Source organism: Phocoena sinus, chromosome 1, assembly GCF_008692025.1.
Source record: "Phocoena sinus isolate mPhoSin1 chromosome 1, mPhoSin1.pri, whole genome shotgun sequence".
NCBI lineage: Eukaryota > Metazoa > Chordata > Mammalia > Artiodactyla > Phocoenidae > Phocoena > Phocoena sinus.
Window position 1 is genome coordinate 37,320,941 of NC_045763.1, and position 13,506 is coordinate 37,334,446.

General features: G+C 43.1%; 1 protein-coding gene across 1 annotated transcript in view; it reads right to left on the reverse strand.

Moving 5' to 3' along the window:
• ZSWIM5 (zinc finger SWIM-type containing 5) overlaps positions 1–13,506 on the reverse strand; it is a 256,329-nt gene that overhangs the window by 47,228 nt on the left and 195,595 nt on the right. Inside the window, exons 3-4 of the mRNA XM_032606638.1 lie at positions 6,594–6,742; positions 5,201–5,351 (exon numbers count right to left, since the gene is read on the reverse strand). Coding sequence (XP_032462529.1) covers positions 5,201–5,351; positions 6,594–6,742 — 300 coding nt within the window. The remainder of the gene's footprint in view (positions 1–5,200; positions 5,352–6,593; positions 6,743–13,506) is intronic.

Here is a 13,506-nt window from a genome sequence, read left to right on the forward strand (position 1 = left end):
CCTGGACTTGATTAACTATTTTCCTTTCCCATATTGGGAAAGTTTTCAACTATAATCTCTTCAAATACTTTCTCAGTCCCTTTCTTTTTCTCTTCTTCTTCTGGGACCCCTATAATTCGAATGTTGGTGTGTTTAATGTTGTCCCAGAGGTCTCTAAGACTGTCTTCAATTCTTTTCATTCTTTTTTCTTTATTCTGCTCTGCAGTAGTTATTTCCACTATTTTATCTTCCAGGTCACGTATCTGTTCTTCTGCCTCATTTATTCTGCTATTGTTTCCTTGTAGAGAATTTTAATTTCATTTATTGTGTTGTTCATCATTGTTTGTTTGCTCTTTATCTCTTCTAGGTCCTTGTTAAACGTTTCTTGTATTTTCTCCATTCTATTTCCAAGATTTTGGATCATGTTTACTGTCATTACTCTGAATTCATTTTCAGGTAAACCACGTATTTCCTCTTCATTTGTTAGGTCTGGTGGGTTTTTACCTTGCTCCTTCATCTGCTGTGCATTTCTCTGTCTTCTAATTTTGCTTATCTTACTGTGTTTGGGGTCTCCTTTTTGCAGGCTGCAGGTTCGTAGTTCCCGGTGTTTTTGGTGTCTGCCCCCAGTGGCTAATGTTGGTTCAGTGGGTTGTGTAGGCCTCCTGGTGGAGGGGACTAGTGCCTGTGTTCTGGTGGATGAGGCTGGATCTTGTCTTTCTGGTGGGCAGGACCATATCCCGTGGTGTGTTTGGGGTGTCTGTGACCTTATTATGATTTTAGGCAGCCTCTCTGCTAATTTTAGGCAGCCTCTCTGTGGGGTTGTGTTCCTGTGTTGCTAGTTGTTTGGCATAAGGTGTCCAGCACTGTAGCTTGATGACTGTTGAGTGAAGCCAGGTCTTAGTGTTGAGATGGAGATCTCTGGGAGCGCTTTCGCCGTTTGATATTACGTGGAGCCAGGGGGTCTCTGGTGGACCAATGTCGTGACCTCGGCTCTCCCACCTCAGAGGCGCAGGCCTGACACCCGGCCCGAGCACCAAGACCCTGTCAGCCACACGGCCTTACTACATGTGACATACTCTGATTTCTTCTATTCTTCCAACCTCATGATTGATAACGTTTGGGGGAAAGAATTATATTCTGTTCAAAAATCAAGTCAAAAACTTATCCACGCATCGATTTCTCAATCCAGGATCTTGATAAATAACCATCAAGCTTTTAAAATCCTTGATAGGTCTGTCTCACTGAATGGTTTTGATCTCATTACTTCCTTTTTTGAGCTAATGGTTGAAAATGGGGGTAGCTTGTAAAACTGGTAAAATATTGGCTTTGATGCTTCCTTATCAACATATACACTCTACATGAAGATTCTTGGGGAAACAGAAGGCTGCTGCTTACTGGTTCAGATGGGTAACAGTGCCTTAGGAAGTGACGGAATGACTGCAGGCACTGAGAGTGAGATCACAAAACAAGTTTGTGCTGCCTCCTGGTGGCACCTGATTCACAGGTGCTCAATAAATGGCCATTACTTTCACTAGTCCATAAATTCACTGGGTGCTCCTGGGTTTTTTTCTTGAACAGCCACAACAGAGGTCTGTCTGCACGCTCTGCAGTCTTCACACAACCAGAGAAGCAGGGTGACTGCACCCCCTGTGCCACATCCACGTGGCAATCTACATCCTTTAGGCCCCCCTAGCCCCGCCCAGAGACCTTCCACAAGGCTCTAACCCAGGCCTTAGCCGGGCCCTGAGGGACAAGGCTGTGAGGGTGCCCACCTAGAGTAGAAGGTCAGATTGGGCACTGCGCTTCCTGGGACCCAGGCAGCCGTTGTCCTCAGGCTGGAGGAACTGTGCGCAGCTTGATTCACTTTGTTATATAGCAGAAACTAACAAAACATTGTAAAGCAATTATACTCCAATAAAGATGTTAAAAAAAAAATAAAAGAAAGTGTTGCTTTGAATGGAAGAAGAGCAATGGGGCAGTAATTAGAGGGGGATGGGACCATCAAAGGCACTTTTTTTTTTGAAACTGACACTATTAGAGCATATCTGTATGCTGATGGAACTGATCCAGTATTGAGGGAGAAATTAATGACGCCAGAGAAAGGAGTAACTGAGGAGCAAAATTCTTGAGAAAAGGAAATGGCATAGGACCCAGAGCAAGTATGTAAGGAGTGGCCTTTTATGGGAGCAGAGATACTTTATAGATTTTAAAAGAAGATTTTTAAAAGCATATGTGGGGGCTTTCCTGGTGGTGCAGTGGTTGAGAGTCTGCCTGCCAATGCAGGGGACACGGGTTTGTGCCCCGGTCCGGGAAGATCCCACATGCCGCGGAGCAGCTGGGCCCGTGAGCCATGGCCGCTGAGCCTGCGTGTCCGGAGCTTGTGCTCCGCAATGGGAGAGGCCACAACAGTGAGAGGCCCGCGTACCGCAAAAAAAAAAAAAAAAAAAGCATATGTGTACAGACATGGAGAGATGAGAAAACTTCATGTCTGATTGCTTCTGTTATCTCTGGTTTAGGAACTGAAGGTAGTGAGCCCACTCCTCTAAATTCCTACAATCCCTGTCGAGGCCCTCCCCAGAGAAGCAGGCCTTGTGACCAGTAAGGAACCCTCAGAGTAGTCAAGGGAAGCATGAATGCACTTGCTCTAGTGTCTGACCCAATAAGGCTTCTCTTAGTGCAGTGTTTTTCAAAATGTGGTCTCTGGAACCATGGCATCAGCATCTCCAGGGAATTGGTTAGAAATGCAAATTATCAGGCCCTACTCCAACCTATGTAATCAGAAACTCTGGGGACAGGGTCCAGCAATCTGTTTAAACAAGTACTCCAGGTTATTTTGAGAAGTTTGGGAACCACTGTCTTTGCAGAATGCTGAGCGTTTCTTGGAAGGTTGATATAGCAATTTTGTAGATATGAAAATATCACAATCAAGAGCTTTTCATAATGAACCTAAGTATATGACAAAAGCATTAAAAGCACTGGGATCTAGCTCTGCTTACTTCCTCTTACCTACCATTGCCCCAAAGGCCAAGCCCAAATCCACAAAACAATCCCATGATTGTCACAGAAATTATTCCCAAGAGATTCAGGCCTCAGATGAAACTGACTCTCTGAAGGCTAATTTCAAATTCTTAAGAAACATGCACTTTGGGGGAAAATAGTACATAACAAGGTGAAATTGAGGGAGATGTTACAGAAGGATGTTTGATTTGGATTCAGACAGATTGGGGTTCTGGTGTTAGAGCCACCACTTACTAGTGTGTGACCTTGAACAAGTAACTTTTTGGAGCTCATTTGTCTCCCCTAAGCTGATATGTTACCCTAGAAGGAAGTCCATGCCTACAATTCCTTCTGAGGAAAGAGTATAAGAAGCTGTTCCCAACATGCCATGCATTGTGACCCTGGTCACAACTGGTTGGACCAGTAACTTTAGACTAATAGTTCAACATTCCTGTACTTCAGAAAGTGTGATTGTGTCAGAGAGACAGTTTTCTATAATTCTTTATTTTATTCTGTATCCAGAAGTAACTAGAGCTGTCTCTGTTTCTTTGCAACAAACACACAATTACCTCATAGGTTTGTTATGAGAATTACAGGAAACAATGTGTGTACAATCTTTAACACAGAGTCTGGCACATAACGCTCAATAATGTAGCTCTTCATTATTAATGAGAACTCCAAAGCCATTAGTGCCCCAGGTGATATCAAGAAGCCTTAGCACCCAAATCAAAATCCTACCCTCAGTAGCCCCAAAGTAACCAAGTATAGTCCCAGAGTCATTAAGCCTCATTCCCCATGGCTTTTAGCCCTAAGACTATACTGTATATGCTTCAGGGGAATTCACTAAAATCCTATAGTTTTTTTTTTGTGTTATGCGGGCCTCTCACCGCTGTGGCCTCTCCTGCTGCGGAGCGCAGGCTCTGGACGCGCAGGCCCAGCGGCCACGGCTCACGGGCCCAGCCGCTCTGCGGCACACAGGATCCTCCCAGACTGGGGCATGAACCCGCGTCCCCTGCATCAGCAGGCGGACTCTCAACCACCGCGCCACCAGGGAAGCCCCTAAACTTTAGTTTTTTTCTTGTGCTATTTTGTATGAGTGGAAAGTTTGTCGTTGCTTTCTGGGCTGGAGGGAGTATGGAGAAGGTATAACAGAACTTTTAGAATATGTCATATGGAAGTTTTCCAGTATAACCCAAGAGTGGGGCCATGACTTGGATATGAGTTCAGAGTATGGAGGATTCTGCAAACAGGGGGAGGAACTGAGTATTAGCCCTGCAAAACTAGCCTTGGAACAGGGGAATGATAAAGGGAAATAATGACTAAAGAAGATGGCCTTGATGAGAAGAATCTAGAACAGAGAAGCCAGTCAGGGGGCCACAGGTCTAATTTAATCTAAAAGTCCCAAGGCCCTCAACCAGATCAGTGGTGATGGGAAGTAAAAAGTGTGAATGGACACTAAATTGCATTCTGAAGGTCAAGGAATCAAATTAATTTGGTGACTGAATGTAGGGAATGAACAAAAAATGAGTGCTTGACAACAAGTTTGGTAGAGTAAGAAATGGTGGTGCCAATGCCAGGTTCAGGGGAATCTCTTTTCACAGAAGCCCTGATTTCATTTTTGGGTTTCTCAAGTTTGAGGTAATCAGGAGATTTTTTTCAGGAGAAATGGTCATAGGGCAGTTGCTAATATGAGACTGGAACTCAGATAAGTGGAAAGAAGATGAGGATGAGATCATCATAAAGGAAACTCTGAAGCCATGCTATTGAAAAAACAGAGTTCTCAAAGGAGTATAGAGAAAGAATAGAAGTCCAAGGCCCAAGTCTTGGAAACTGCCTTATGTCTAAGAGGTTTGTCTGGGGGTGATAAAGAAAAGCAGACCCAGGGAAAGCAAGAAAAGTGAGTTTGGTAAGTATCCGGAGAGCCAGGCTAATGCCATGGAACAGAAGCCAAGGCAAAAGGTTTTCTCTCACCAAAGGCTTCTATGTGGTAACATCTGGAAAAGAATGCAGATGTCAATAGCAAAGCACAATGCTGTGGAAGAAACACAAGTGAGTTCAGAATTACTCTGGGTAGCCTCTGTAGAGCCTAAATCTTCTGCCAATTGGGCTAAAGTTCACTTAGCAAGATCCATGTAATGACTGATGGCAAATGTTCATTAAAACTATTGCCAGGGGGCAAGCTGATAGGATAGACAGAGCACTTCGCTGAGGTATGCGGACTTACCTAGCTCATCCCAGAGCTGCCTGCACTTATCTGTCATGGTTGTTCCTTGCTGTCTCCAGAGTGTGAGTCGTGGGTCAGCCATAAACTGCTCAGTTATTAGCGTCAGCATCCTGGCTCCATTGGAATCTCTCATCCGCAGCATCTCTCGAACCTGACACATAAGGAGGGGCAAGAGTTGGTGACTGCACATCATGACAAAGTAGGAGGAGAAAGAAAGGGAGGAGGGGGAGGAGAAGATGAAGTAACTAAGCACAGCATATCCAAAGAGCCAAAAAGAAGGCCTCTTGTTCTGTATGTAAATTCTTTGCATGCATCAAGAAAGGCTGCTGTGGGCAATGAGATACCACTTCACAAGGATGGCTAGAATCAAAAAGCCAGATAATAAGTGTTGGCAAGGATATAGAGAAATCAGAACCCTCATACATTGTTTGGCGGGAATGTAGAATGATGTAGCCACTTTGGAAATCAGTCTAGAAATTCCTCAAATGATTAAACACAGAGCTACCATATGGCCTATCAATTCCATGCCTAGAGAGAAATGAAAATATATATGTCCACACAGAAACATTGTGCAAGAATGTTTATAGCAGCATTATTTATAATAGCTAAAAAATGGAAACAATCCAAATGCCCATCAACAGACAAATGGATAAACAAAAAGTGTGGTATCCATATAATGGAATATTACTTGGCCATAAAAAGGAATGAAGTACTGACACATGCTACAGCATGGATGTGTTTTTAAATACTTTAAAATACTATTCCAGGAGAAAGAAGCCAGTCCAGAATAGGGAAATCTATAGAGACAGAAAGTAGATTAGTGGTTGCTTAGGGCTGGGGGAGTGGGGCATGGGGAATAGGGGAGTGATAGGTAAAGGGTATGGGGTTTCTTTTTAAGATAATGAAAATGTTTTAAAGTTGACTGTGGTGATAGCTGTACATATCTGTGAATATATTAAAAACCATTGAATTGTACACTTTTTAAAATGGGTGAATTTTATGCTATGTGATTTATATTTCACTAAAGGTGTTAAGAAAAAAAAAAAGAGAGAGAAAGCCTGCTGTGAGAGTCCCCAGTTCCAAAATACTAAGTCTCTTTAAAGCCTCATCGGGCAGCCTTGGGTTCAAAGCAGAGGGAAGGTAGCTTCATTACTAATCCCCCTAGGAATGCTAACTCACTTAGAGAGCTGAGCAGAAGGAAGAGGACTGCCAGGGTGAGGCAGTAGGGGTCCCTGGATGCAACCTGCTCAAGTCTGCTCTGCTCAGCTCCCCTCCCCACAGTTAGTTTTCAAGCATTCAGTACAGGTAGGTCAAGTGAGCTAGCTACAACGCATGAAGCCAGAAGTGTGGTGAGCCCAGTTTACTTAAAAAAAAAAAACTTTTCATATCTTACCTTGGCAAACATTGAATTGAGTTGCTTTCCAGAGCCATAGTAACCACCCTGGGAGAGAAAGAGCTTCACTTGTTCTTTCACCTGTTCCTCGTCCAAATGCCAACAGTTCTCATCATCAATGCTGGCCCCAGCTGTGGGGTCAGGGGCACCTGTGAGGAATGGGAATGATGAAATGAATCCCTTGAGTTCCTACCCTACACATTCAGCAGGAGGGGCCCTCTGTGAATATATTCAGAAACAGATGAGTATTCTGCCTTAATCTGGGCTTTGTCAATTGTGTGGGCCTAAACAAATGTAAGAGAGCTAATGCTAGTTTCATGTTCACTAAACTCTCAGTTGTATCCTCTTCCGAAGTCTACAAATACCATCCTGGGGGGAAAAGCCCAGAAGGAAATACACAAACATGAAAATAGTGATGTATTTTTTTTCCCTAAGAGAATGACATTTTTTCTTCTTTTTTGTTTTTCTATGAAGTTCAAATAAGCCTTAAAGCACACATATTATTTTAAAATTAAAAAATACTTCCTTAGAAAATAAAAAATTCTCTTTTTAAAGTTCACTATAAAATTGTAGCTTCTCAAGTGGTGTCAAAACTTCTAAATTTCTAAAAACTTGCCCCTGGGGACTTCCCTGGTGGCCCAGTGGTTAAGAATCCGCCTGCCAATGCAGGGGACATGGGTTCGAGCCCTGGTCCTGGAAGATCCCACATGCCGTGGAGCAACTAAGCCTGTGTGCCACAACTACTGAGCCTGTGCTCTAGAGCCCGCGAGCCAGAACTACTGAAGCCCACATACCTAGAGCCCATGCTCTGCTACAAGAGAAGACACTGCAATGAGAAGCCCGCGCACCACAACGAAGAGTAGCCTCCGTTCACCACAACTAGAGAAAGCCCGCACACAGCAACGAAGATCCAATGCAGCCACAAAAAAAAAAAAAAAAAAAGAAAAAGAAAAAAGAAACTTGCCCCTGAAGCACAGGCGGAGTTATATACATGGTGATATAATTTTACAAATTTGCACTCAAGATATCTTTCATATCTGGGCTCACCTCAGCAACATCACTTAAAACACAGTTTTAGTTATTTATGCATCCCTTTCCCCTAGTAGCCTGTTAGCTCCTTGCTCACAGTTGAATTACCTATAGCACAGTGCTGGTAATATGACAAGCACCTGGGAAATATTTGTGGAATGAAAACTGAATCTTCTTCTGTCACCTTCTCAAAGACAAAGTCCTATGATAAGTTTTTAGAACCCTGTCTCCAAGTGACAAAAGACCGTAAGTCAATATGCTATAGGTGTGGTCATGCAGTCGGTTACAAATTCATGTTGTGTTTCATCAGTACGTCTACCAACCTTCTTGTACTCTTAGATCAAAGGCTTGCTTAAATGAAATCTGCAGAGAAAAGCTGCTCTTCTGCTAAGCTTTTTAAAATAAATTTATTTATTTATTTATTTTTGCTGCGTTGGGTCTTCATTGCTGTGCATGGGCTTTCTCTAGTTGCAGTGAGTGGGGGCTACTCTTTGTTGTGGCGCACAGGGTTCTCATTGCAGTGGCTTCTCTTGTTGTGGAGCATGGGCTCTAGGTGTGCGGGCTTCAGTAGTTGTGGCACAAGGGCTCAATAGTTGTGGCTCGCAGGCTCTAGAGCGCAGGCTCAGTAGTTGTGGCACATGGGCTTAGTTGCTCCGTGGCATGTGGCATCTTCTGGACCAAGGCTCAAACCCGTGTCCCCTGCATTGGCAAGCGGATTCTTAACCACTGTACCACCTGGGAAGCCCCTGCTAAGCTTTTTTAGTGCATCTTATTCTCCAGGGAATCAGGAGGGCTCACACATTAATTTATTCTATAAATACTAATTAACACTATAAGCATCCAGTTTATGGAATCTACTACATGCTACTTTTCTTCAAATGTAGTATTCTAAACCGAGTTCTGATCATATCACTTCCCTGCTCAGAAGTATTTAGTGATAAACTATTCTTAATAAATGAAGTCCAAATTCAGCCTAGCATTCAGGACCCTCCCCGGTCAGGCTCCTTCATTTCTAACCTTGTCTTTCCTATACTGACGCTATGTTTCTAACCTTGTCTTTCCTATACTTACGCTATGTTTCAGCTAGAAACTTAGTATTCGCAGAAGTCAATGACATTTCCTTATGACTTTACTTATGCTTTTATCCTTTACTTCCTTTCCTCTCCCCACAACCTGTTCTTTGGCCAGAAAACACTACTTCTCATCAATACTGCCTCAGCTCTACAGTCACGGCTGCAATGAGAAATGGAAACCATAAAGTAAGTATACAGAGAGGTTAATGCTGCCAAAATCCACCTATTGCTTAGTTCACTTGGCAGGACTTTTTTACCCCTCACTGAATTAGCCATATACCCAATTGCCACCATCAAATCTATGTCCATCTTACGCTCATATGCATAAAAAGGCAGTAACACTCTTCTTAGTACTTTATAATTACTTCTCTTAAACACCTGTTGCATTTTTTAACATCTTTATTGGAGTATAATTGCCTTACAGTGGTGTGTTAATTTCTACTTTATAACCAAGTGAATCAGTTATACATATACATATATCCCCATATCTCCTCCCTCTTGCGTCTCCCTCCCACCCTCCCTATCCCACCCCTCTAGGTGGTCACAAAGCACCAAGCTGATCTCCCTGTGCTATACGGCTGCTTCCCACTAGCTAGCTATTTTACTTTTGGTAGTGTATATATGTCCATGACACTCTCTCACTTCGTCCCAGCTTACCCTTCCCCCTCCCCATATCCTCAAGTCCATTCTCTAGTAGGTCTGCATCTTTATTCCCGTCTTGCCCTGAGGTTCTTCATGACCTTTTTTTTTTTTTTTTTTAGATTCCATATATATGTGTTAGTGTATGGTATTTGTTTTTCTCTTTCTGACTTACTTCATCTGTATGACAGACTCTAGGTCCATCCACCTCACTACAAATAACTCAATTTCATTTCTTTTTATGGCTGAGTAATATTCCATTGTGTATATGTGCCACATCTTCTTTATCCATTCATCTGTCGATGTACACTTAGGTTGCTTCCATGTCCTGGCTATTGAAAACAGAGCTGCAATGAACATTGTGGTATATGACTCTTTTTGAATTATGGTTTTCTCAGGGTATATGCCCAGTAGTGGGATTGCTGGCTCATACGGTAATTCTATTTTTAGTTTTTTAAGGAACCTCCATAATGTTCTCCATAGTGGCTGTATCAATTTATATTCCCACCAACAGTGCAAGAGGGTTCCCTTTTCCCCACACCCTCTCCAGCATTTATTGTTTGTAGACTTTTAGATGATGGCCATTCTGACTAGTGTAAGGTGATACCTCATTGTAGTTTTGATTTGCATTTCTCTAATGATTAGTGATGTGAGCATTCTTTCATGTGTTTGTTGGCAATCTGTATATCTTCTTTGGAGAAATGTCTATTTAGGTCTTCTGCCCATTTTTGGATTGGGTTGTTTCTTTTTTCGATGTTGAGCTGCATGAGCTGTGTCTAAATTTTGGAGATTAATCTTTGTTAGTTGCTTCATTTGCAAATGTTTTCTCCCATTCTGAGGGTTGTCTTTTGGTCTTGTTTATGGTTTCCTTTGCTGTGCAAAAGCTTTTAAGTTTCATTAGGTCCCATTTGTTTATTTTTGGTTTTATTTCCATTTCTCTAGGAGTGGGTCAAAAAGGATCTTGCTGTGATTTATGTCAGAGAGTGTTCTGCCTATGTTTTCTTCTAAGAGTTTGATAGTGTCTGGCCTTACATTTAGGTCTTTAACCATTTTGAGTTTATTTTTGTGTATGGTGTTAGGGAGTGTTGTAATTTCATTCTTTTACATGCAGCTGTCCAGTTTTCCCAGCACCACTTATTGAAGAGGCTGTCTTTTCTCCACTGTATGTTCTTGCCTCCTTTATTAAAAATAAGGTGACCATATGTGTGTGGGTTTATCTCTGGGCTTTCTATCCTGTTCCATTGATCTATATTTCTGTTTTTGTGCCAGTACCATACTGTCTTGATTACTGTAGCTTTGTAGTGTAGTCTGAAGTCCAGGAGCCTGATTCTGCCAGCTCCATTTTTCTTTCTCAAGATTGTTTTTGCGGGGAGCTTCAAGATGGCAAAGAGTAGGATGTGGAGATCACCTTCCTCCCCACAAATACATCAGAAATACATGTACATGTGGAACAACTCCTACAGAACACCTACTGAACACTGGCAGAACACTTTGGAACTCCCAAAGGGCAAGAAACTCCCCATGCACCTGGGTAGGGCAAAAGAAAAAAGGAAAAACAGAGACAAAAGAATAGGGATGGGACCTGCACCAGTGGGAGGGAGTTGTGAAGGAGGAAAGGTTTCCACACACTTGGAAGCCCCTTCGTGGGTGGAGACTGCAGGTGGTGGAGAGGGGAAGCTTTGGAGCCACGGAGGAGAGCGCAGCAACAGGGGTGTGGAGGGCAAAGAGGAGAGATTCCCGCACAGAAGATAGGTGCCGACCAGCACTCACCAGCCTGAGAGGCTTGTCTGCTCACCCACTGGGGCGGGCGGGCACTGGGAGCTGAGGCTCGGGCTTCGGAGGTCGGATCCCAGGGAGAGGACTGGGGTTGGCTGGGTGAACACAACCTGAAGGGGGCTAGTGCGCCACAGCTAGGTGGGAGGGAGTCCAGGAAAAAGTCTGGAGCTGCCGAAGAGGCTAGACACTTTTTCTTGCCTCTTTGTTTCCTGTTGCACAAGGAGAGGGGATTAAGAGCGCTGCTTAAAGGAGCTCCAGAGATGGGCGTGAGCCGCGGCTATCAGCACAGACCCCAGAGACGGGCATGAGATGCTTAGGCTGCTACTGCAGCCACCAAGAAGCCTGTGTGCAAGCACAGGTCACTATCCACACCTCCCCTCCTGGGAGCCTACGCAGCCCACCATTGCCAGGGTCCCATGATCCAGGGACAACTTCCCCGGGAGAACACACGGTGCAGCTCAGGCTGTTGCAATGTCATGATGGCCTCTGCCACCGCAGGCTCACCCTGAATCCGTACCCCTCCCTCCCCCAAGCCTGAGTGAGCCAGAGCCCCCGAAATCAGCTGCTCCTTTAACCCCGTCCTGTCTGAGCGAAGAACAGACGCCTTCAGGCGACCTACACGCAAGGCGGGTCCAAATACAAAGCTGAACCCCAGGAGCTGTGCGAACAAAGAAAAGAAAGGGAAATTTCTCCCAGCAGCCTCCGGAGCAGCGGATTAAATCTCCACAATCAACTTGATGTACCCTGCATCTGTGGAATACCTGAATAGACAATGAATCATCCCAAATTGAGGAGGTGGACTTTGGGAGCAATGATATTTATATACATTTCTCCCTTTTTCTCTTTTTGTGAGTGTGTGTGGGTATGCTTCTGTGTGTGATTTTGTCTGTATAGCTTTGCTTTTACTATTTGTCCTAGGGTTCTGTCTGTCCGTTGTTTTTTTTTTTTATTTTGTTTTTAGTATAGTTTATAGCTCTTGTTATCATTGGTGGATTTGTTTTTTGGTTTGGTTGCTCTCTTCTTTCTTTTTGTTATTACTTAAAACATTGATTTTAATAACTTTATTTAATTTTATTTTACTTTATTTTATTTTATCTTCTTTCTTTTTTTTTTTTTTTTTAAGAAGATTTTGGGGGTAGGAGTTTATTAATTAATTTATTTATTTTTGCTGTGTTGCGTCTTCGTTTCTGTGCGAGGGCTTTCTCTAGTTGTGGCAAGCGGGGGCCACTCTTCATCGCGGTGCGCGGGCCTCTCGCTATCGCGGCCTCTCTTGTTGCGGAGCACAGGCTCCAGATGCGCAGGCTCAGTATTTGTGGCTCACGGGCCTAGTTGCTCCGCGGCATGTGGGATCCTCCCAGGCCAGGACTCGAACCCGTGTCCCCTGCATTAACAGGCAGATTCTCAACCACTGTGCCATCAGGGAAGCCCCATTCTCTTAATTTTTAACAGCCTTTTTTCTTCCTATTTTTCATCTCTTCATCTTCTTTTTTTAAAAAAATCTCTTTGTCTTTCTGCTCTACTCTATAGGAAGTTTCCTTACCTTTATTTTCCATCACTTAGTTATATATATTTTTTGCCATTATATTTGTAATATTCATTAGTTCTTTCTGTTCTGTGAATTTCTTTTTATAGTATCCAGTTTTTATTTCATGGTTAAAATATCTTCTATTCCTATGATGATATTAATAATAATTTTTCAAGGTTTTCTTCTCTCTGCATAGTCTCTATTTCCCCCAAATTGCTGTTCTATGTTTGTTAGTTCTGGTCTGTATCTTCCACAATATTCAACATTGTTGACCATTTACTTCCTAAAACTCAATTTTATACTTAAAACTCAATTTTATAGTTACTTGCTAGCTTCTCCTCATTTCTCATTCTACTTTGCTAATTCCTACACTGGCCCCTGTTTCATCACCTGTATATGCATGAATACAACAAATAATAAGGATTTGTTGTATTCATCCAACAAATCCTTATTATTTTCCAGGTACCATGCTTGGTGATGGAGACTCAGAAATTTGTAAGACATGGTTCCTGACCTAACTCCTCAAGTTATCGTAATTTTCTCTTGTTATCCAAACTCTCTGTATGGATAAACAGCAACTGAAGACCTAGCCTGGATGCTATATGCCAGAGAATCTCGGGGTATGGAGTTACCAGAGAAAATCACAAACAGAGCATGGAGCAGTGCTAGATGAAGAGTTGGAAAGATAGTCCAAATTGAATCACCAGTCCAAAGGGGACAAGGCAAAGTCTAGCTAAAACCACTTACAGGGACTAATAAAAGTTTTCAGGGACATGAGGAGCAGAGCAATACCTGGATCCATTCCTGGGATTAAAAGCAGGTAGCTAGGGCTTCCCTGGTGGCACAGTGGTTAAGAATCCGCCTGCCAATG